The 25,385-nt window shown below is 37.6% G+C and overlaps 1 protein-coding gene across 3 annotated transcripts in view; it reads left to right on the top strand.

Annotated features, from left to right (window-relative positions):
- Positions 1-25,385, top strand: part of SAMD12 (sterile alpha motif domain containing 12) — a 174,324-nt gene that overhangs the window by 23,460 nt on the left and 125,479 nt on the right. For 2 of the 3 annotated variants that reach the window (XM_030445062.1, XM_030445060.1), the window contains exon 3: positions 24,626-24,755. In XM_030445062.1, coding sequence (XP_030300922.1) covers positions 24,626-24,755 — 130 coding nt within the window. The remainder of the gene's footprint in view (positions 1-24,625; positions 24,756-25,385) is intronic. The other variant, XM_030445061.1, reaches the window with a different exon arrangement.

Raw genomic sequence — 25,385 nt, 5'->3', positions numbered from 1 at the left:
GGTTTTAGAATAATATTTTTTTATATCTAACATGTTTTAAGCTAGAATGAAAAATAAGATAATGTTTCAAAAAATAAATTAAGATTCTTTAAAATCCTTATCAGTTTTTTTGATCTTTAAAGATCTAAAACCAGGGTTTTGGAGGTGATTTCTGCAGAGTTGAAAACTGAATTTTTATTGAATCTGAGATTTTTGGGAGCTAATAGAGCACATAAAATGAGGTCGGGTTTTTTGTTGTTTTTTCTTTTTTTTTAGAGGCCCCCAAGTGGCAGTAACAATTAATTCCATGACTGAGGAAGTAAGAGCATTTCCTACTGTCATCCCCTGTCGTCCCTACAATAAATCTAACAAACAATAAACACACAATTGTGATGCCTTTCAATTTTAGAATAAAATAGCATTAAATTTGTTGAACAGTTGCCTTGGCAATAAGGACTTCATGTGAACTCTTAATTCTTATTTTTATCCAAAATGTTTAGCTTTAAATTACTACAATTGACACTCATTTCATCCTATCTTAAGTCATTGAACTAGATCCGGCATAGGCTGGCACTGATAAATGTTTTGTGGCCAGTTATCCTGTAAGGTGCTGATTTCACTTGAGCCCTTGAAGAATAGGTTTGTGTTTATTGCTATGAATCATCTGTTTGGTAACAAGACCACCAGATTTTGGATGGGCTTTGAGTCAAAGCTCATCTAATGATGCATTTCAACATCACCAGATGAAAATCTGTTCTGCATTTAAAGCTAAAGGTGAATGCTAAGCTCAGAGATCTTACAAGCTTGGGCATGAAGAAGCCAAATGACACAATTGACCTTCCAGCTGAAAATGGGCTCATGCAGTTGACACAGAACACAGGCAGATCAAGCTTGTCTTTGCTTGCAAAAGGCTCATTGTAGTTGAAAACCAGGATGAAATACCTTGGTGATTTAATGTAATGGAGCTTGTTTCCACTCTATGAAATGTGCTTGTTGGTCTGATGAATAGAATATAATTTATAAGGCTGTCCCTGCTGGAGATAGGTGGGGAAGAGGAGAGGTGTATTGCTCTTAAAGTAGTGAAATTAACTATTGGTTTCCTAGGTCTGATTGCAATATCTTTGTTTTTAAGTTTGAAGCATTAAGTTTTAAGTTTAGAAATAAACCAAGCACTGAACAAACGAAAACTTGCTTGCTTGATGGAATGCTTGATCGAATAAGATTGGCATAACAGTATCAAGCTAACAAAGTGGACAGTTTTTCTGAATGTATTCCTGCCTTTTTAGTAACTGTTTTTTATGTCTTGTGTTAACTTAGTGACATTTTCTCTCTGGATTCATATGGCACATAGACTGAGGAGGACTGTCTGGCCTGCTCTTCCTTAAATTTAAAAATCGTATTGCTTTATCCTCAGATGTGAATATAGACTTGGGGTTGTGGCTTTAAGAGCTGAATTAAGCTGTCATGAAACATTATCCATGCAATCATATTTATACAGTGGAAAGATGAGTGGGAATCAAAGGAAAGTATTGTAAATAAAATGTGCACAGACCCATTTGTTTCCTCATTGCTCTGTTGCTTTTGAAAAAGGTTTCTTTTTTGGTTGCATATATTCAAATAGTATTAACACATACCTCCTATCCACAGTACTACAACTTATAGAGAGATCTGAAGTTCCTTCATATGCAGATACTGCAAAGTAAATAGAGGAGCACAAGTGTTTGTTTATATATTTAGGATGCAGACAGGAGAAAGTGTAGCAAGTGAAGGATCACTCATTTGAGGCTCCTGATGAGTATGGAATCTAATTTTTATAGAATTTAATGGAAAATGGAACAGGAATCTTAGTCTTCCTCATCTGGTTCCCTAAGGAATCACCTTATTATAAATGTGAGCAAGTCTACAAAAAGGCCCAGTTTATTCATATTTGTACTTGTAGGCACAATCCAGTGAGACCTAGATAATGTACAGGATATAATGCAAGCTAAGGAAAGTATAGAAAGTCTAAAAATACTTAACTTTTATATATTATATATGTATTTTAAAGAGTATTTATGTACACCAACATACTTTCATGGTCACTCACTGATATATTAAAAAAATACTGACAGCTTGGTGGACTTTTTTACAGAGCAAGAAAATTCATTAGAGAAAGCAAGAATGTTTTCTGATATGCATTTTAAAAATATGTATTTTTTTTTAACACCCTCTACATCTAATCTCTGTTGTGTGTACTTTCTGGAATTCTTATTTTTCACCAAAATGGTACTTCTGGCTCTTATGTCAGGTTTGTTTGGGTTTAATATCATAGTTGTCTCTAGATAAACGCGACTAGAACAGAACTCTAGAATCCTGTTAAAAAATTTTTAGAAGTTTTACTGTGCTTCTGGAGTCTGGCACTTCCCTGTGTATAGGCTTCAACAGAAGGCAACTTTTATGACAAGATTAATCACTTACAGAAGTTTTAAGTTTTATCAAGGCTTCCTAAAAATTGCACTCATACAACCACTGTAAGCATGAGACCCAAATTGGCTTTGCCACTTATTAGAAGAGGATTATTTATTCAGGAAATTTTGATTCCTAAGTAAAGTGTGCATATCTGGTGGTGCCCTTTGTCTACACTTTCTGTGGTAGCACCAATAGCAAATAATAAAAGCTTTTTCATGATAGCTACTACAGTTAAACTTTTTATCTAGCATTTGCAATGGCAGTTTTCTTATCTTACTCAGAGACAAATTAACAGTTTAAAATGTTACTAAGACAATGAAGAGAAACTGTTAGAACTGAGAAGCTTTTTTTTTCTTGCCTTCTGTTGAGCCATATTCTATCTATATACACACTGGTAGACTATAGTTTTTGTTGCAGTTTAGCTCAGTTCTTTTGGTTACTTCCCGTTTTCTTAAAAAAAATTACATTGAACAACACTGTGAGGGACTGACTGAATTCAGTAACAAGAGGATGAGAATTTATCTTGGATTATTGAATCCAGTTCAGGACTGGTTAAGATGGAAGCAGCTCCTTTGGCTTCCTGGAGAGTTCTCTGCTCAGGAAAATTTTTGGTGTGTGTCAAGTGTTGGATGAAATGTCCAAGCACAGAAGACTTAGCTGTCTGGGTAATAACAGTCTCATTGAATTATTCTTAAAAACGTGTTTTGTCAGTTATAAAAATAAAAATAAAAAAAAGTCCTTTAACTATTCTCTCATTAGAGAATATAAAACGTGATTTTCTGTAAGAATTCTCCACTTTTTAAATCGGTGGGTTTTGCTTCAGTGTTTATCCTTTTTGGTCAAGCTTATAAAATGGGTTGGATGAGAGAGACAGTCTTTGTGAAGCAGTGATTCTGGCAGTGAGTAGGATAGAACATACACATCAATCAGCTTTATATCAGGACTACTTTATCCCCTCTTCCCACCTCTTTTTTTAATTTTTTTTTTCTTTTTTTGTGCGACTGCTTGAGAAACACCAATGATCACTGAACTGAAACAACGAGGTTTTACCATTTTGCTTTGTCTTCCAACTGTCCCCCTCCTGTGAAACTTGTGGTGGGTATGGGATATGTAGAGAAGAACCCAGATTGGACTGGCTGAAGTTAAAAAATGTTTTGCCTGTCAAAATGAGGTTCAGAATAGCCCCAGCTGGGCTGTTCCACTCCTCCAGGATTTGCTTTAAAATAGTGTGGGAGGGTCTTTGAATTGCTGACCACTACATGTATCCCAGTGGAGGTGCAGAGCCTGCATAGCAGAATGTTACTTTACTGACAGAAAGTTAGCTTTTCTTAGTTGATTATTGTAGGGAAGTAGTGCACAGATTACCAGTGTCCACATCAGATCGCCATGATGAAAACCAATAGATGCATTAATGATTTGGATGAGGGGATTGAGTGTACCCTCAGTAAATCTGCAGATGACACCAAACTAGGTGGATGTGTCGATCTGCTGGAGGGTAGGGAAGCCTTACAGTGGGACTTAGACAGGTTGGACCAATGGGCCAAGGTTAATTGTATGAGGTTTAACAAGGCCAAATGCCAGATCTTGCACCTGGGTCATAACAACTCCATGGTAAGCTACAGACTTGGCGAAGTGTGGTTAGGGAGCTGCAAGTTGGAAAGCGACCTGGAGGTATTGGTTGATAGTTGACTTAATATGAGTCAGCAGGCTGCACAAGCAGGCCAATGGCATCCTGGCTTGTATTAGGAACACTGTGGCCAGCAGGAATAGGGAGGTGATTGTCCCTCTGTACTCAGCTCTGGTGAGGCCACATCTTGAGTCCTGTATTCAGTTCTGGGCACCTCACTATAGGAGGAACAGAGAAGTGCTGGAGAGTGTCCAGAGAAGGGCAACAAAGCTCATGAAGGGCCTGGAGCACAAGTCCTGAGAGGAGTGGGTGAGGGAGCTGGGGGTGTTTGGTCTGGAGAAGAGGAGGCTGAGAGGAGACCTTATTGCTCTCTTCTACCTCAAGGGAGGTTGGAGTGAGGAGGGAAAAAGCCTCTTCTCCTTAGTAAACTGTGAAAGGACCAGAGGAAATGGATGGAAGCTGTGCCAGGGGAGGTTTAGGCTGGATGTTAGGAAATATTTTTTCACTGAGAGGGTTGTCAGGCATTGGAATGGCCTGACCAGGACAGTGGTGGAGTCACCATCCCTGGAGGCATTTAAAAGGCTTTTGGACCTGGTCCTTAGGGACATAGTTTAGTAGTTAATTTATGGTGTTGGTCAAAGGCTAGACTGGATGATCCTGGAGGTCTCTTCCAACCTAAAACATGCTGTGATTCTGTGAGTGTGATTTATTTATTTATATTTTCTTTCTCCATTCTTTGACTACAGTAGTGACAAATCACCACTTATTGCATTGGATCATTGTTATGACTAGGAAAAAACAGGTATAAAATAGGTATAGAATCTGAGTGTACAGTATGTTTGAGGTGGATTTTAAAACATTTTAATGTCCAATGAAATAACTACACATCAGGGCAATCTGCCTTTCTAATGTCTCATTCTGCAATTATTAGTAATACACAATAGAGTGATCACTTCTATCTTCATTTTTAATAGACTTTTGCTTTCATATGTTGCATAATTATAAGTAATGCATGTTGTCTTGCTTCAAGGTGTCTAAACTGGGGGGTCAAATGTTTGATGTGTATTTATCTGTTCCTTCCTAAGCCTGTCCTTCATGGTTATGAACTCTGAAGTTTCAGGACTATGCAGTGAACAAACCTCTCCCGAGCAGTGACACAGGAGTGCTGGGTGACTGTACATTTCAAACAGCTGAGGCTGATGGGGCTTTTTTATCACTTTGGGGGGTTTCCCTGTAACTGAAGTACTAGAATAACCCTACTTGTACTGCAAAATATATCTGCTTGGTTTAGAATTGTTATAAGCCTGGAAAACAAGAAACATCTCTCTCTGTTGCTGTCCTGCAAGACAGCTATTCATAGGAGGACAAATGCCTGATTCAGAATCCAAGTATATTCTTGTAGTGAATTTTGCCCCTTTCCTACGTCATCCATTATTGTTATAAATAGTGTAATATGAAGGCCCACATTTTTGCAGCAAGGTTTCTACAGTCAGCATAAAAGATCCAGCTTCTTCTGCTCATCCTGTGTGCTTGGGGATTCTGAAATATCATCTGCCCTGACAGCAGCCACATTTAAGTGGGAGATCTTGCCTGAGTTAGTTTGTTGTGCTTTGCCCAGGAGAGTGAGGGGAAAAGAAGGGCATCTGCAAAGGACCATGATTCATTTCCTTCTCCTTCATCCCCCATCACAAGGTGGGATTATTTTCCTATTGCTTCTCTTTTCCTAGGAAGTCAAAACAATTAGCTCAGACTAATGCTTAGCTCTTTAGATGGGTGTAAGTGGAACAGATGAAGTTTACTCTCAAAGACTACTATTGACTGACCTTACAAAGTATTTAAAGAGATCCTTTATCAAATTCATCTGTAAGAGCATGCATTGTCTTTGACTTCAGGCCAACAGGTGATGATTGGAAGAGAAATTGCTGTTTGTCAGGCTTTTTGCAGTTGGACTTTCACCAAAAAATCAACAATGAAAACCTTTTCACTGGTGCATGCATGTGAAACCATTCACACAGTGCACACACGTGAAGGATGGGAAGGGGTTGTCCTGTGGGAAATGGTGACCCTGGGGTGTGCCAGGGGCTGCACAAATGCAGAGCTGTGGCTTCTGCTGCAGCCAGCAAAGGCAGTCCTGGCATAGGGCAGGAGGGAGCAGATGGCTACAAAGAGGCAGCTGATGGAGCATAAGGAGGGAAATGTAGTCTGATATGGCTCCTGTTCTGTGAAAGCTATCAATGTGAAATTTGTGTTCTTTCCCACTACACTAGTGTGAAAAGGAGCAGCAATTACAGTACATATTAGCAAACATAAGCATCAAGAAGCTGTGGCAGAACTCTTCAAATAAGTAGGATATCCAGTACTATAGACACATGTAGACACAGACACATTATTTAAAAAGACTTCCTCTTGTCGGGGGAAAAAGAACCATAGATAAAAAGATTGAGCAGCTTTTAGAGGAAAAAGCAATTCCATACAGCATGTGGATGCATCATGTACTTATAGTGCCAGTTCTACTGCTTGCCTTGTTGTGAAACTGCTTCCATAAAGCCATCCAAACCCTTTGCTTTCACTTTGAAGCTACTTTAAGAGCGTCATAGAGATTGCTTCAAAAATAAAACCGTATTTTAATAATGCAGCTGCCTTGATGGGAAAGGGAAAGTATAGAATTGCCCAGTAAAGAAAATAATAGCGTTGTGATTAGAGGGATTACAAGATGTATTATAGAACCAATTTAACACTTAAAATGGGAAAGCAGTTTAATGCTCCACTCCTGACACTGCAGGTTCTGCAAATAGTGTGTCTCATCTGAGTTATAACAATAATTTCATTAATGTGCCATGTGTGTTCACTGGACACTTCTGACAAAACTGATTAGCAATTGCTGTAGTTCACCTTTCTACAAGAGGGACTTATTTCTTCTATTCCATTTTGAAAAAATAACATAATTGCTGAGCACTAGAAGTGAAATGTGTCACAATTGCATAAGGGGTATGGGACTGTAATAGCTTTGATAACGTCTGAAGGGTGTTTCTTGTGTTATCAACCTGTCAGGCTTTCCCTCAGAGTGAAGTAGGGCTAAAGAGGGAAGGGATTTCATTAGGAGTGTATGGAAAAGGGTGGCCTGGGGCAGGGTGGAGTCTGTCTTTCCCTTAGTTACTGTAGGTGGAATTGAACTTGCTGATGAGGGCAACTTAAATTGTCTGTGTGTAAACTGGGTGTCGAAAGTCCAGTTATCTTTGGTGTAGATCTATTCAGTGATGCTCTGAGGAGTGTAGAGAGGGATCAGACTCGGTCTGAAGTGAGCACCTCTCAGCTGGATCTGTCTATGTTTTTATAGACTGCACTGGCACTTGAGGTTAAGTAGTCAGATCTCAAACTCAGTTCTGTCCTGTGCCTTACTAGCTAACCAGCCTCTGCATTTAGTGTTGAAATGGTTATCAATGGAGGTGAAACCTTATGCCAGGAGCCTGTATTTCAGAATCTGCATTTACCTCAAAAATTATACTTAAAATTATTAGGACAGGCTATTCCCATGTATATGGCTATGTTCCAGATGATCTTCTGGCAAGCAAATACTATTTAATATGAAAAAGAGTCTGACTTGTGGATTAAAAGGAAATTACTGGAGTGTGTGTTTCATTTTAATTGGTCTTGGGCTTCAGAAGTCACTTCTCACTGGAAGGGAAGTTCTTGCTCTGTGGCTCAGTTTTTCCAACTGTAGAAGAATGATGATAATTAGCACTGTTATTTCAGTAGAAAACTGAGATTTGGAATAAATTTCCTACTAAAATTTTGTTACCTGCATGTGTGTATGTATGTAAAGTTGGTTGTCCAAAAGCTTTGCAGCGTGACCCTGAAAACTGGAAAGCATTGGCTTGATCAGGCCACCGAGAATTACAAATGCAGCAGCACATTTGCTGCCTGTTCCCCTTCCTCTCCGTGGGACAGATTCTCCCACTGTTTTCCATGTGGGCAGTGGTGAAGGCCTCCACTGGTGCTTCAACTGTGTCATGCCTCAGGTTTTGACTGGAAATATTTAGTGGATGAGGGCTAGAATGTGCATGCTGTTTAGCTCTGAGGAGTATCTTGTCTAACTTGGGGCCTCTAGGCACTGCAAAAATGCCAACAATAATGACCTAAAATCGAGGAGGCATTTCAGTATGCTTTCATTTCACACTTTGCAAATAGTAGCTCTTTTCAGCTATTTCTGAATGTGGACTTCAGTGTTTCTGTTTTATCTCTCTTCCACACTCAGCTGCAGATTACTGTATAGCTGATGTGCCACTGTAGGGAGCAGGAAAACATCTCCCAAATGTTAAAGCAGACATTTTATATGATGCTGTGTATTATCAGTGGGGCAAGCAGACAGTTAAGAGAATGCAATGTTCAATAAGAGGCAATTCTTCCCTTTCCCACATTAATTTTTGTTGAGTAAGTGATTTGCTAGTAGCATGGGGTCTGTGATGTTATTAAGTGAAACTTTGATACAGTGATTTAGCCTGGGGATGGCTTTAAGTGCCTCTGTCCTACTTCTAGTACTCCAGTGCTTCCAGTTATGTTGATGGGGTGCTTTCCTATTGTCATTAACCACTCTGGGTGATTGCAAGATTAGTTCAAAACTAAAAATTATATCCAAGTATTCTTTTTTAAAATTAAAAGAAGTGTTGTAAGTTAGGAATGAAAAAGCAGAGGGAGGAGGAAGGGAAGGTAGGGAGGAAGCAGTGCAACAGGATGCCTTTTGAATTTGAGAGGTGTCAGTGTTAATGTGCAGCTGAGATCTTCACCTCTTGGTAAAGAAAAATGCTGTTCACATTATCACAGGGATTGGAAGGGACCTTAAAAGATCATTGATCCCACACCCCTGGCAGAACAGGGTCAGTTACAGGAGGTCATGTAGGAACATGTCCACACAGGTTTGGAATGTCTCCAGAGAAGGACAGTTGGTGGTAGTGGCATCAAACATCCTGAGTAATTTTGCTTTAAGAGACTAGGAAACGTGGATCCAATCCCATCAACAAATCCACAGTTTAAGAAGAGAAAAGATATTACTGGTTTTAGGCTATTTACTTATTTTAGCTTCTGAAGTGTCTCCTGTTCATGCAAACTTGTGGTGTTTTCATATTCTCCTCTACCAGTCCTGTGAGACCCCACAGACTGACACATCATGGTCTTCTGCCCACCAGTTTAGTCTTCAGCTGCCAAACCAATCTTATTACCCGTAGACCTTGTATCTTTCCTCTTCACTTATGACCAGTTAAGAGTTATGTAGTATTCAGTCTTGCTTTGCAAACTGTTGCCTGAAATGGGAGATGCTGATGATACTGGTCCCTGTGGTGCAGTGCTACTAAAACTCACCAATGCCTGATTCAGATTGAATAACCAGCAAAATCTGCTTGGGGCTTGCCCCTAATATGACTGCCAGTGTGCAGTGAGAGAAGCTGTGGGCAGCTGTGCCCACTTTATGGCCTGGAGCAGCTCACAGGTGGGACCCTTCCCCTTGATACCTGAAGAGCTGCAGCAGAAGAAGCAGCTAGAGTGTGTGGCTTGGGCTGTTGGGGAGAGGGTTTTTTTATAATTTTGGGTTATAGGAAGCCATTAACTTGGCCATTTCTTACTCTGTAAATACTGCATTCCCTTCCTATCAGCAGATAACCACACAACTGCTACCAGTCATTAATATGGTCTGGAGCATCAGTTCTATCTCCCTTACCTCCTAGTTCCTCACTCTGAGGGTTGTAGCTGATACTGGTAGGGGCTGTTCTCAGAAGATGTACTTGGTAAAATGAGTATTTCTAATTGTACCAACCTCTAGAAATTAATATTGTCATGGTGCATCACACTGGACTTCTAGGGTTAAATGTGCCCTCGACATGCATACCTAAAAATAGAAAACCTTCAGCTCTGAACAAGGTAGAGTTACTGTGTATTTTGAGGCCTTTTTTCTATCCTTAACATAGAGAATCTTGTAAGTGGGTATTATGTTCTGCCTATTTTCCTTTTTTCTCTAATGTCTAAATGCATCCATCAACTACTGATGACTTTGCTGACCTAGACACCCTCTCCTTTTTTTCCTTTCCTTTAAACAAAAGCATGACAATAGAGTCTGTATCTAATGGTTTTAGAACTGCTATTAATTCATCTTTTATTCAAGGCTGATTGCTTTCATTCTTAGCAATACACTTTAGATTGCGAAAGATTTTGTGAATGTGTTTTCGTTATGAAAAGGTAGATGTGACTGAACTTCAGCATACCTATGCCAGTAATGCACTCTGCTATCTAAATAAAGCTTGTGTGTCTTTTTGAAGATGCATTTTGAAATAATCAATATCCTTGCTAATTAAATAGAAAAACTTTCTGGATATGAAGACTATCAAAATCACGTCCTCCCTCAGAATAAAGACTCTTGCAAACTTGCTTCTCTTTTGGTGGCTCAGAATTTGAGGTTTATTTCAGGTTTGTCTTTAAGAACAAATAGCCTAATTGCCAACATTTCAGCATTAGATGTGATTTGTGCAGTTGATGAGAAAAACTGAGTGTTATTCCATGGACTAAGCTTTTCTGAAACCTTTATTGTTGACTGTAGAAGAATTTGAAATGCTTGTTAAAGTTCATGCTTATTAAGCTGTCACTACCATTTTCTTTTTCTGTAGGGAAGGCTTCTTTATGGCTTGCAAACTGCAGTTAATTGTCCATAGTAACTGGTAGCAGATTATTCTGGAAAACTTATTTTGCCTGAGTAATTACCAGATTTTGTTTTCCATAACTGTTGTTTCATGTTCCCGTATGCTCTGATGAAATAATTTAGTATTGGAAGGATTAATTTTTAACAGTGTTTTTGAAAGAAAGAAAAAGATAAATATGCAAAATGAAATGTTTAGATCAGGTAAGAACTGAGAATGTTGATTAAACACTCTAATTCAAATGAAATTCAGTGACTTTTATGTGTCCATTACTACCTCTTGCCCTGTGTTGCTTTTGCTGGGAGGAAAACAATATACTACTTTTCTTAGTGTTTTCTTTGTTTTTTTTTTTCCTGTTGACTTTTTTTCCCCTGTCCCAGTTTCCAGGCTCCAAAGAACACAAAAATGCTGATAAAAGTCAAAAAGAAGAATAATTAGAAAGGAAGTTATCCTAGCTTTTGATTCCAAAAATATGGTAGAATGTAGTCAGGTTATCTGAACAGGCCTGTGGGGGAAAAAGTGCATCCGATTATTATGCTCTGAAATAATTAAAGAAAATTGCAAGTTATTCTAAAAATCATAAAATAAGCAGAACAGATGAGACTGAACTTGAGAATTAAATTAGCTCCTCTATATATGACACAGCAGTGGCAAATAAAACTGGGCCATTGTTGATAAAATTTTATTCAATTCCTTAGGATTTTGCCAAGGCTTCTGCCAGGCTGGAGAAGGGTGTAGGATGGGCTGGTAATGTACTTACATTTAGTGGTGAAATTCCTGCAGACTGTTTCAGTTCCCAACCTCTGCTTTTTCTCATTTTACTGAGTTGACTCTTCAGTTCTTTTACTTCAGTAAGAACAGTTTACCATTGACCACAATTATCTTACTAATCATACAGTACTCTGTACTTGTTGGTCAAGATCAGCCAGTAAGAACTGTCCTCTTTGGCAGCATTTCTGTGTTAATTTGGCTTATTTTAATCACTTTCCCATGCTGGCAGTAGTTAGGGACAGTATTGCTTTGCTGCCGAGAGAAAAGTCTGTGAAAGTTCAGTGGAAATAAAGCTAGACTGAATCGCATTCAGAGGAGGAACAGGCAATACAATTATTCTAAAAGAGTAGTAATGTTAATAACCAAATGTGTTTTAATTTTATACCACTTCGGCAGCTTTACCAAATGCTTCAGTTTGTCCTAATGTGTTACAGATGAGAACTGGGTGATCTTACAGCAGAACACTAGGTTACAAGCCTTTTTTGTCTGCATAAATATAGCAGCCTTCTGCATCCAGTGCTATAATTATATGATCAATAGAATAGGGGACAGTGAAATTACCCATTTCATAGCCAGGTATATAACTGAGCTCAGAAGATAAAAGAAAAAGCCAAGAAATGTATATGCTGCAAGAATAGTAGTTGGTTATGGAGAACAGGCAAAGTAGCCAAGTATGTGTAACAAAAGAGAATTTGTCTGCAGAGGATGAAATACAGTGCTAAGGAAGAATAATTTTTAGGATGAATCTGAATATCCCACTGAATTTACAAATCTTAGAATTGAGGAAGAGGTAAAACCAGAAAAATATTGCTGCTGCATACAGTTGCACCAGAAGAATAAAAGTACTGTTCCTACCCAAGGAAGTAGGGCTATTAAACACAGTAGAGCTTGAAACTTTCCTACCTAATTGAAAGTTCCTCTCATAGTTTTATTAATGGGTATGGATCTGCCACATGTATTAACAGGTTGACTACACACTCTCCCTTAGCAAAGCTCATATTGTTGTTTATATTCCAGTCCTGTTCTAAACTGATTGACATGAATTATTGTACAAAACCATTAAATTTAATTTCATTGGCCTTAGAAATCTGCTTGCTATATAAAAATACAAGTGATAAGTTTTAGATGTGTTATTGAGACTTTAATCAGTGAAGAAACATGAAGCAAAACCAATACATGAATATTTCTTTTCTACTTTCAGTATTATTTCTCACAACTGATTCCGGTGTTTGCTAGTGAAGGCCTTTAGGGCTACTGAATTTTGATCAATTTGATAGAAAAGTGATTCTAATTTACTATTTTTATTATCTCCAAGCATACCTAAAAATAATCTAGCTCTTACTGTGTTGCAGCACAGATCTTGCCCAGTAACTGTGACAGAGCTAGCAAGTGCTTTCAGACAGTGTGCCAGGATGGTTCAGGGCATTTCTACTGTGTATTTTGCCTGAGTTTAGAAGTGATCAACACGTTAAATAGCATTCCTAAAGGTTACTTCTGATTATACTAGCCAAGAAAATAGCATTAGAACCATTTGAGGATATTGATAATATTTTCTTCTCTGTCAGGAAGCAACCTTTTCTTATCTGCTGATAACTTTGTTTAGTAAAATAATAAAAGGTCATAGTAGTGTGTTCAAAGAAATAAACCAGCAGTAGAAAATAAGTAAGGAAGAAACCTCCACTTCTTTGTAATCCCTTCCAAGAGAAAGATATAAACCTCTTCCATGGGAAGATATTTCATTTCATGAAGTAAACCTTGAAGTTTGCAGTAATCATAAGGTGATTGTGTCTCATCTAGGGACAATTTAAAAGTGTTTGACTTTAGTGGAAAATCCTTGTTGAATAAGGAGGCTTTGGAAACATATCCTCATAAACAGCTGGTAATAAAAAGTTATAGTTGTAAAATGGTGGCATAGCAGCTATGTACAAAGCAGGATGGGGGAGGAGCTCCATTTAGGAAGCTTCAATGGCAAAGTGAAATGGGAGAAAAATGGGAAGATATTTGGGGGGGCGACTGCTAGAACTGTGCTGCTGCATCTTGGAGCGAGTGGGCTGTCTTGTGAGCCACTGGCAGGAGAGCAGCTTGGGTGGCATAGAAGAGATGGGCAAGGTGAGAAAGAAAATGTGAAAAGCACTACACATTTCCAAACAAAAGCTGAATTCCCTAAAAGCTAGATTATATGGAAGCCCCATGCAGTTCTTTGCAAAACTGACTGGATCTGTCAAAATTCTGCCTGTCAGTAGATGGTGCTCTTTGTATCAGCTACTTATTCGTGCTGCCTCTGCTTGACTGTGTTTTCATGTAAAAGGTCTCATAACATTCCTTAACAGTTCGTTTGTCTGAATTCCTGTATCTGGGAGATTAGAAAATGGAGATGTGTCTCTCAATGTTTGAGGGACAGACAAAAAAAATTAAAAATGGTTGCCTAAGTTTCTTTGAAACATTCTCCATCCTCAAATTTTTTCAGTTAACTGCTTCTGCTTGTGGATGTGTATTGTTTTGAACTCAGACAAATTCATAAGCTTTCAGCATTAAAATGTTGATCAAACATTGTGGATTGGAGCATATATAGCAGATTAATTCAGTTTGGCAACTGGCCTGTAAGACACTGCAAAAACGTGGCTTGAAATAAAATTGCAAAGCAGATTTGGCAAGTCATTTGTGGTTCTAAAGTTTTCTTTTGCATATTAACTTTGCAACTCTACCTGCTGTTTCTGGATAGCTAGGAATTAGCTTAATTTTAAATGTAATGCTTCTTAGAAAAGGCTTAAATGAATCAGTGCAATTGTGAGTTTTACCTGGAGTAATTTATTTTTTGGTAGTTGGATGGATATAAAAAGCTGCATAAAAATAAAGATTTCCTCGTTAATGTGATTGAAGCATTACTGGATCTGTCTGTATTTTTATTATTCAGAAAAGATGCTGGCTCTGGAGATAAAAAGTTAAATGTGTTAATTTTGTAAGAGTATCATTGTGCAAAGGTTGCTGTTGAGGTGAAACTCCTGATCTGGGCAGCAGAACAGCATGGCAGACCTAATGGGAAAACTGAGATGCCTGAAGTTAAGCGTGTCTTTTTTGCAGAGGTCTGTGTGCAGAACATCAGCTACATAACCAAGTGATAAATTCTGGCTCGTGAGATGAATTTGCCCCTACAGTGAGTCTTGAGAACTGCCTGCTGCTTGCTGCCTGACACTACTGGTCTTCCTGCAAAGAGAAATTTGAAGGATTAGGGTGATTTTTTCGTGTAAACTTAAGCTGTAAGTAAATGATCCAAGAAAGAAAAGGGAACCAAGTTCCTTTCAGAAATGTAATTAAAATATTTCTAGTTCTGATTCAGCATCACATTGTCTTCCCAATGTAGGGTAGGGATATCCCTCTGCAGGTCTCCCTCTGGAAAGGATATATATTGGATGCACTCAACACATTACAGCAGATGAATACTGTTCTTTACAATGCTTAATTTACCTTTCCTCAGCCTTTTGTTCACATCCATCTTTCTATGACCCAAGGTCCATAAACTAGGGTCAGGTGGGCATTGTATTTTTGTTGAAAATCTCAGCTCCACATTTCTAGGGACATCTCACAGCTGCCTTTCTTTAAAGACGTTGCTGGGACATTTTGGGCTGGATTTACAAATGGTGCTTGGAACCATGAAAATCTTCCTGTGACTGGCATTCCTTCCCTGCTTAGCTTCCTTGTGGTGCCTGTTGGGATGTTCCTGGGAAAGCCCCATTTTCCCACAGTATTAACCTCTGCCTTCCTTTCCCACCCTTCATCTTTTGAATCTGGTCTGCTAAGTCCTATTTATGTGGGCTTTATAGGTCCAAATCTTCAGGGTTTTGAGCAAAGACAGTGTTCCTGACACATCCTTCTGTTTCCTTTTGAAATGAACAAGGACAAGCTTCTGACCTTTCTTTTGTTTTCAAGTTTATTTCCTGCACTGTGAGGAAATGTCTCCCTTTGGCTTGGGCTGGCCTTGTTGTGAATATGGGGCTTGTGTTCTGTGGCTTTTTATCTTCTTGCATGCTGGCTTAGGCTGCTTCCTAGCCAGGAGGGGCTGGCCTTCATGAATCTCTGCTTGTGGCTTTTTGCTTTCTCTAAAAAAAGAGATAAAAGGGCACTGTAGTGTTTAAGCTCTTTTTAAGAATATTTGACTTCACGGGGATGATAAGAGAATACAGGAATTTCTTTATAGGAGAGAAGGCTAGTTTCTCCAAAATAATTAGTAAGACACTACACTGACATCAAAAGTGCCCTTCTTGTTTTAAAAAATACTATCTGCCTTCTATCTGCTATTCTAGGTAGAGAAAGCCATTATGACCTTCTACACAGGTGTTGCAATGATATTGCATGAATCAGATGGCTGGGCTAATCTGCCTCTTCTGTCTACATTTGTCTTTTTTCTCCTGTTTTTGCTGAAGTGGAAGCAATCTTATTGGGAAGCAAGAGGTTGACCTGTCGGCTGAGGCTCAGAGACCTTTTCTTATTCATACTCATGTACATGCCTGGCCTATAAAGTTGTTTTCCTCAAAGTGTATTTGGCTCAGGAGGATGTAGTTAAGAGTCAGCTGGCAAAGATAGCCAGAAAACTTTGATTGCTGTTGGGGTATAAAATGCCTTGGCTGCTGCACTTGCCTTTTGCATATGAATGAGCCAATCCGTAAAGACTGAAAGTTGGCATGCAAAGGTTATACTACTTCTTAGCATACAAGTCTCTTAATTGGCACATCTGCTGAGGAAAAAAAAAAAAAGTGCCAAAAATGTAATTCACTCAGAAGGAGTAAACCTTGTAATAAAGCAACCTGTCGTTATTTAATAGGGATTAAGATCCTCTCAGGATGTTAGATGTTCTTACACAAAGGTACTGGTGTTGAGCTAATGGCAGAACTAACCTCACTACCTCCTAATGCTGAAGTAACAGTTCCTTTTATAGCTCTTCTCCTATAGAAATGCTTCACTATCTGTGCCTTTAAAATAAAATAAAAAAATTGACTGTACCCTTCACCTCTGACATACGGCAGATACTAAAAAAGTAGACAGATACTTCTCAAACCCTAGGTTGTGACATGTTGAGTATTTTCTCAACAGAACACTAATCAGAAATTGAAGGATCGAGGGGTGATCTCTGCTGGATAGATTTATTATGTCAGGATAACTCTGTCTGTGAATCCCAAGATTAAAAACATTCTGCCAGTATCATTAGTAGCAGCTCCCGAAGAGAAAGGTACACTGACTGCCTTGACAAAAGCTGTATATGCCACAGATGTGTTTTTCTTTAAAAATCATGTCACAAAAAACAGTGTACCTTACTGACCCTGTGTTTTAAGTGTAGGCTAACTGACATTGTTAGGTGCATGTTTCTGAGATTAGGCTTAGTCTGTATCTGAGTAATCTTTTAATTAGAATATCCTGAACTTTTGGAAACCTAGAGAAGATTATCTTTTTTTTTTTCTTTTTAATTTAATTTGTAAGGAGAAGTAGTTGGGCTTTTAGATAGACATGTTTTTTTACTAGTGTTACCTGAAATATCAGGGAAAACCACAGTACTGCTCTGTACAACCTCTTTTTCCTCATTAAATACCTATTTGTATTACAGTATTACAGTAATATTCCAAGAAGAGAAAACTAATTTTATAAGCATTAGAAAATTCTTCCATTAAGTTACACATCATAATTTTTATTGACACATTTTAGTTTTGTTTCTCATTCTGTAATTAAAGAGTAATAAGATTTCATTGAATTTATATTTTGATGAAAATTAAACATTTTTTCACACTAGTTTAACCAATGGATTTTGTTGATGCTATGGGATTTATTTTAGCCAAATTCTTCTTTATGGCAATCTTTAAATAAACACATGAGAAATTCCCAGACAATCTGTGGACCTACCTATATGTCTGGTTTAAATTCATCTTAATAGAATTCCTGATAAGCAGCCTTGGTTTAGTTCAGCTGTAGACGTAAGTGCCTAAGATGCCACTTGCAGAGATGCCAGGATTGGTTTTAAAAAAACAAGAAGAAGAAGTGGGAATAGAAACTCCTTTGTGATTGTCAGCTTTGGAGTACAGGTAGGTTTTGAGTGGTGTTATTTTTTAAAATTATTTTTATTTTTATTTAGACCTGGAGAAAATATTTTTGACAAATAAATACCTTTGACCTTTCCTCAAAGGTGGAATTTCAATTGCTCTGTTGGTATTTCTAATTTCAGTTCAAACTGTTGGAAAAGTGTAAGCTAAATTTCATTCTTGTCTTAGTTATAAGATACTCCTGTTTGCTTTCCTATGTGTACCTGCATGGATTTAACCTTAGCACTCATCAAGTTGGGGCACTCTGTGTCTACTGCCAGTCTGAACAGAGTATTCCATGGTGAAGACTCATGCCATTCACCATCTTCCCAGGGGATGTAGTACTTAGTCCTCAAGATAGGATGAAAGGTGAGGTAACCTTCAAGTTTAGTGCACCGTATTTAGGGTGAATGATTCAAATTTTATTTTCTTGCTGTATTGAACTGTTAAATACAATAAAGAACATGGGGTTATAATAAAGTTTAGTTACTTATTTCTTGTAAGCTGCTGTTAATACAGGGCTGTTAACTGAAATTCTGTTTCTTCATTGATTCAGTAGTGGTAACAAGCAGGCTAGAAGTTTTGGACTGGAAGGAGTCTTCGACACTGAGGGAAATGGGGCTTCAGTTTGGCAAAATCAAACATGCAGTGGTTTTAGTTGAAGTGAAGTTCAAAACACTTCACTCTTTGATATAGAGATGACTGTCAAAATCAGATTGTGTTCCTGGTCCTACTTGTGATTTTAATTTTAAGCACTGTTGGCCTCTCTGTTCTGGTTGTGGCTTTCAGGATTTTTGGTAGCAATTAGATCAATGTCAGACAAGCTTCTTGACAGTGCTGAGGAGGGCTCTGTCTTCTTTGTCATTCTCACACTTCAATTCTCCACAGTTCACTGATGGTGCCACTGCCACTTATGTCAGCACTGGCATCTGCCAGTCATGATTCCAGCTTTCAGAGTGTGGTATCTCATTGAAAAGAGAGTAACTTTCATGGGAAATGTGTCTCTTTACTTATGTTTGCTTGTTGTTTTGATGCTGTCTTTATCCCAGTCAAGAAAATGCTCAGGAATTGTTGGACAGCTTTATCCTTTCCTGTTGGTGGTTATACTCGTGATAGCCTTAAGAGGGAGGTAATTCCCTGTTACAGCTTACTACTTTCTGTATCAATCTTGTTATTTTTCATAATTTGTTTTCTTTTCCCTGCTTTGCATTCTAAGATTGTGGCACGGGTATGGAAAGTACTGGATTGGATCAATCCTGGTTTTGCTTGAAAGCCAGGTAAAACTTCCCTCGTCTTTCATCAGTCTTTGAAGAATGCTGGTGCTGAAATGATTTGGGATCCTGCAGTAGACAGTTTGCTTGTGCAGAGATGGCTTTAAGCAGTGCCAGAGCAGTCTCTTGGTAGGAAGAGCAAAGTTCAACTTTAAACTGTGCTTTAAATTAAATAGCAACTTTATTTTATTTTTAAAATATATTTTCCATATGGATTTTTTTGGTTTTCACAGTGACCTAAGCAATGTATCAGAATGTGACTGCTTGGATTTCTGATTCAGTTAATCTTTTAAACATTCAACCTTTTTATTAATATAAAAGGGAAGGTGTCTTACAATATTTTGCTTGTTTGTTTGTTTAAATAAGCACATTTCCTGTAGTTTATTGGTTTTATCTCTTCTTAGTATTAACATTCTCAGTAAAACAGATGGGAACCCAAGATGAGAGAGTTCAGTGGTTTTATGTGGTATCCTCTTATTACTGTAATTTTCTTCAGTCTTTGCTGGAAAAATCTGTAAGTACAGCTCTCTGAGAAAGTGTATTTCTAAACCAAAATGTGTTCTTTCCAGACTGTTCAATATTTTAAGATATCATATAAAAACACATTTACAAGGCTGTCTCATTTCTTCTGTTCCTTCCAAAACTGAAACCATCTTTTATGTTAGTCGTTGATTCTAAATTCTATATAGGCAGTCTAATGTTGTAGAAGTAATTGGGAATATACGAAAAATATTCTTATTTTCTCAGTTTAAGAAATACAACCTAAGCATGTTTTTAAAAGATCAGGCTTTTGAAATTCTTACTGGGCATTGCTGCTCCTGCAACTACTTGTCATAAACTTTGAAGATGATACTGTTATCTTGCTTCTGGAGCAGTCTAAAAGATTTCACAATAATTTTGATAGCTTTTAGAGCTGTGCAGTTCAAATGCTCTGCTCTGTGTATCCATATCAGATACACATAAAATTTTATTATTCTGATTTTTAAAAATATCATTGGTCCTTTATAGTTTGCTTGTAGAAGGCATTATGCTTTGATTTATCAAATACTCCCTTCTCAGCTTCATGCACGGGGTGATCCTGTTTCTTTCCTCCCGGTCTTTCTGTCAGATCACAGACACATAAATGGGTTTCTGACACATTTTAGTTTTCCTGTCCCAGCTGACTCTGCATGATGCTACAGGTGACAGCCACCCATCCCACTATCTCTGTCTGTGAGGGGAAAGTGACATTATTTCTTCTTTCCTTTGCTCTTCCATATCTCCACTCATGGCTGTCACACCCCCCTTTTCTCTCAGACTGCCTGGCTGGGTTAGCATAATGGTTCAACACTGAGCAGTTCTACTCCATGTCTGCTCTGTGTGAAGATTTCTTCATGCCTGAAATACAGCTGGCAGAGATCCACACTGCTGATCTAATTAAATTATAGTGCTCCTCCTTCCAGCTTTGACTTCCTTATCTCCCTTGACCAAAACAGCTATAACAAAATTGGTCTTGTTGGGGGTTTTTTTTGTTTGTTTTTTTTAGTTAAGCTATAAACTTCAGAGACCTTAATGCTTAGGGCAGTGCTTCTCTTATCTAAAAAAATCAAGAGTTGGTTTTTTTTTTAGGCAGAAACTGCAGGGTCTGACTTTAGATAAATGTAAGTGTAAATATGCATTGACTTTGCTTGTATGTGAGGATCAGCATGCTGGCAAATTGGATGTAACAAGTAGTGTCAGGCAGCCTTCTTCCAGCAGACCTGCAGCCCTGATCTCCACAATTCCTGGATTTTATAAGCTGCACAGATTTTTAAAAGCAGAAAAAATATAGGGTTGGAGAGGCTCTTCCAAATAACTTGGCTCATGGTATGTGAAGTAGTTTTAATAATGAGATTGAATACTCCAGCACCTAAAAATACAGGAGCCTTTCTTTCTTTTCTGGACTAAAGTACAATATAAAGACAAAGAAATTCTGGTGAATAAATTGACCTTCAGAATTGGCAGGCTTAGTAAACTGCACCTGGAAGGCTGAAGAGATAACTTGTATGTCATTGCTTCAGAAGAGCAGGGCTTGGTTGCTAATGGTATTTTGAACACCACTGAAATTCACTTTAGTACTGTGCAGCTCTGAATTTGATTGGATTTTTATTTATTCTTGAGCTGGTGGTTTTAAGTACTGTCTTCTGCAGCGTGGAGCAAAGGGAGTGTGCATTTGCGTCACATGAAATATGGTAATTTCCTCCTCTATTTGGGAGTAATTTTTGTTTTAGATACGCATGGCAAAAACTGGAGTTAAGCAATTTAGAAGAAAGATTTTGACACAAAATCCTAAAGAAACAGGTTTTCCTTCAAATATACTATGAAAGCTCAGAATACTGAAGACTTTTATTTATTCTTGGTAGATCTGTATCTGGCATAGGAGTTGGCTTAGTGTTTGGCAGGTTTAGAACTATTAAAGCGTTGCCAGCAAAGGGAGATCTTAGGTTGATGTTATGTCAGGAAAATGAAAGAGAAATCCAGACCAAATATTCGTGGGTTGTTTTGTTTTGATTTTTTTGTTTTGTGGTTTTTTTTGTTTTTTGTTTTTTGTTTTTTTTTAAATTTTTTTCATTTTTAAAAATATATTATTATAATCAGTTTGGTGCTATTGCTTCACTGACCTGATGAGCAGAACGAAAGGGAAATTTAATGTTTTCCACTTGTCTGGATAGCTTATATATAGTTAGTGGGAGGAGACTCACTTGGTATGTATGTTTATGGTAAGGGTAATTTTCCTCATTTTACTGTGAATTTTTTTTATTACAATAGTTTGCTTTAGACCAGAGAAGAAACTAACAAATGAATTTTGTGGGAAAGAAGTATTTTCTTTTTTTTTTTTTAATAGCCTTTCATTTAGAGCACCTGGTTGGAAAATATTTTGGGTATGGTGTTCCAAAAATGAAAGCAACAGCAATATACTTTTTATAACTATTGCTTTAGAAACCTGTATTCTTCTAAATTATTGAGTCCTTATGAATTAGATAATTAACCATAATGCTTGATGATGTCAATTTAAAAATGTTCTCTTATAATTGAAGTTATAAGTTTAAGTCAAATATGTTTGAGTCATAATTCTGAGCACTGGTCAGTAAAAAATGAGCACGTATGTTTCCTGTGCAGTCATCTGGATATTGCACAGCATAATAGCTACATTTGAAACAATTTTTCAGCTCTACAGGCACAGAGGGAAATGTTAAATTTGTTCTGTAATTGCTGAAAAACTTGTTGTTCAGATATTTAAGGTGATGATGCTTAAACCTTTTAAGAGGAGAATAGTTGCTGAACTGAAAAGAGCAACCTCTGAGTTAAAACAAACATTAACACTACTTGTGTACGTTCAGCTAGAAATAAATAGCTTGCAAATCTGTACCTAGCTATATATGTTTCCATAACAATAGTTGCAATTTTAGTATTTTTATGTTGTACAAGAAAAAACATTATTTTTCAAGAACCAACAGACAGTGCTCTAGTCTTTGACTATTACAATGTTGAAGAAATTTCTCTAAGCAAATACATGAGAAGCACCATAATTTATTAGATCAGATACAATTTAAGAATGATAGATGTTGAAGTCTTGACCCTGTTTTTAAGGGATTTCTATGGAATCAGAGAGACCACTTGTGTATGGCTATTTTTACTTTTTTTTTTTTTTTTTCTGTGATGTACTTGTGAAGGGCACACATTTATATATGTGTGTAATAAAAACCAGCTAACTGATTTCCATAATATCAGACTCTTCATTGAAATTCAGTTTTATCTTTGATTCAAATAGCAGTAACAAGTAGGATACAGAAGTTCAAAGAGGAGCCTTTGATATTCCTAATTGCATGAGGAACAGTTACGGGAACTTATATTCCCTACAGAGGTTGCCCCTTCTCCAGACCTGTGCAAATTCCAGAGGAGTTTCTGGGTGTGCAGAAGGCTAACAGGCTTCTTAAAAAGAACAGTGGAGAAAGCATTGTCCTGGCTATAGGGCACTATAAACTTCTCTGGAAGTTTCTCTTCTTGTGGATGCCTATTAGAAGTCTGTTAGTCAGGTTTCTGCCTGCTGCTGCTTGGTGGGTGGCAGCAGTACATAAAAATCAATTATTTGGGGTGGTTTTGTGCATAATTGTGACACCTTTTAATGTGGATGGTACCTATTCATGCAGGCTTCATATTTTTGTGAGTGTATTTTTGTCCAAAACAAAAAAAACAGCTGAGCTGAGGCATATGCATTGTATTACATATTCAACTATAATTGTCCTCGGGTTTATTTAAGTGTTACTCAGACAGTGAAAAAGAGATGGGGAAAATTGGACATGAGAAATTCAAGACATGTTTACCCTTTGCAATTTTATGTCTGCCATATTCCCTGGCCCTAACTTAATATCTTTGCATGATGTACCTTATGGACTTAATAGGACATGCAAATCACTGGCTTAAAACTGCTTCGGTCCTTTGGGCTTCTAGTAATGAAAAATTCAAAGCAACTTTGAAGAGGTCTGTCTGACAAAGTGCATCTGCATAAATGCTGGGATAAACCCTGGCTGGAGCTATCAAGGGAATCTGCCATGAGACCTAATGGAGAAGAATGTTTGAGATGACATTCCCCTTCATCTCAAATTTGTGCACAAAAACTTCTCTTGAACCTTCTACACCACCAAGGTATTCTGCATGCCCACTGTAGGAACAAAGATACTTGGATTTTATTCCATAGACTTAGTTAGTAGACAAAATCATCAAGTAAATAGGATACACTGTTATTCACAATCATTTACATCAGCAATGTCCAATGTTAAACATTTATTGTTGGTAATAACTGTCCATCTATTTTAGATTTTCTTAGTCTCTTAGGCAGACTGTGCTGCAAAAAGAAAAAAAAAAGCTGAAATCTCTTTGAAGATTTTGTTTGTTTGTTTTTATTGTTTCTTCTACTTTGAAAAGAGGCTTTAAATCCCTGCAGTTGAAATGTGACTTTATACATAAAATAATGCTATTGAGTTGATTTATAAATGTTTTATGTAAAAACTGCTAATCTGTTCAGATAATCTATTACAAAACTGATTTTTCAGGAAAGTATTGAACACTAGTCCTTATTGAGAAGGAAGCAATGGTGTTAAACAGGAGTCCTACTTATTTCATGAAGCAGTTGCTGTAGGAGGCTCAAAGGTGAAAAGGAGCAGAAAAACCAAATCTGCTTGTATCCATCACTCAAACTAGAAAGAGTATTGGCTGAAATGCTCAGTATGAACTGATATCAACAGCTCTACCTCCAGCTGTGTGAAGTCTCTTTTTTTCCAGGCAGAACCAGTCTTTCAGCATGTTTCCACTGAAGGGCTTCATTGCAAATTCTTCTGTAATTGTAGCTGAGGAACACACCTGTCCTGAGGATACTCCTGGTCTTCCGTGGTTACAGCCACACCAGGACACAAATGTACATCCCTCTTGTGAATTTGAAGACTTCAAAGGCTGCAACTATTGCCTTTCAGGAACAGTCAGACTTGGTCACTTTTTATGTTATTCAAGGATGTTTCTGTGATGCAAGGAAGATGTATTCATTGCAAAATAACATTAAGAACCTTTCACTCTATGTGATTGGGGTGTAATGGATTTGAATTGCTAGGTCTTGCATAACATGCTGGTGATTGATGGATATCTGCCAGTCAGAGCAGCTCCTTATCAGGCATTTGTTATTTTAATATCATATATGAATGTCACAGATTAGAATTTCTGAAACTTATGTGTGAGCTAAACATCATTTCTGTCTTCATTTTGTATTTCTAGTCTGGGACTGTGAAGCTGACCAAACCTGTGGCGTTATGGACCCAGCAGGATGTCTGCAAATGGCTGAAGAAACATTGCCCTAATCAGTATCAAATCTACAGTGAGTCATTCAAACAGCATGACATAACTGGTAAAGTATGCACTATCAGAAATATTTTACTTACTTAAAATGTGGTGAATTGTTTTACTTTGTTGTTAATGCATTGTGACTGTCCACGAAGGGCTTTATGTTAATTGTATGACTAGACAGTTGCAAGGATTAGAGCTGGGGAAATAGATCAGCTTTCATAAGATGTTGTAGTTTATTTTCCTGTCTCTCTAAAAGGTAAATTTCAGATTATTTGGGGTGAATACAATGAGAAAAAAAGTCAGTATGTATGTGGGTAAAGGCCACACCCTGTTCATTACAAATAACTAAACCTACCCCAAACATTAAGAAATATCCTATGAGGCAAAATGTAAATGAGTTTTTTCCTTGTTGTTTTTCAGTGAGTTCATATACTTTTTTTGCCTTTTTTGTCATGCAAAATCAAACTTCAGTCTTTAGCATGTAGGATGGGAAGAAAGTGCAACTAAGCCCCTCCCTAAGGCTGAAGCATGATCAATACAGCAAGTTTGTTTCTGTCAGATGTTTCTCATACTTTTTTCTGGAAAAATTTCAATGGTGGAGAGTTTTACATCTCTCTATTCCAGTATTTTATGATCCTTCAAGTTAGTATTTTCCTAGTATCAATATAAAATACCATTGCCAGCTGATGAA

Source organism: Calypte anna, chromosome 2 (genome assembly GCF_003957555.1).
Source record: "Calypte anna isolate BGI_N300 chromosome 2, bCalAnn1_v1.p, whole genome shotgun sequence".
NCBI lineage: Eukaryota > Metazoa > Chordata > Aves > Apodiformes > Trochilidae > Calypte > Calypte anna.
The sequence above is the reverse complement of the archived record's forward strand: the minus strand, read 5'-3'. Positions and strand labels throughout refer to the sequence as shown.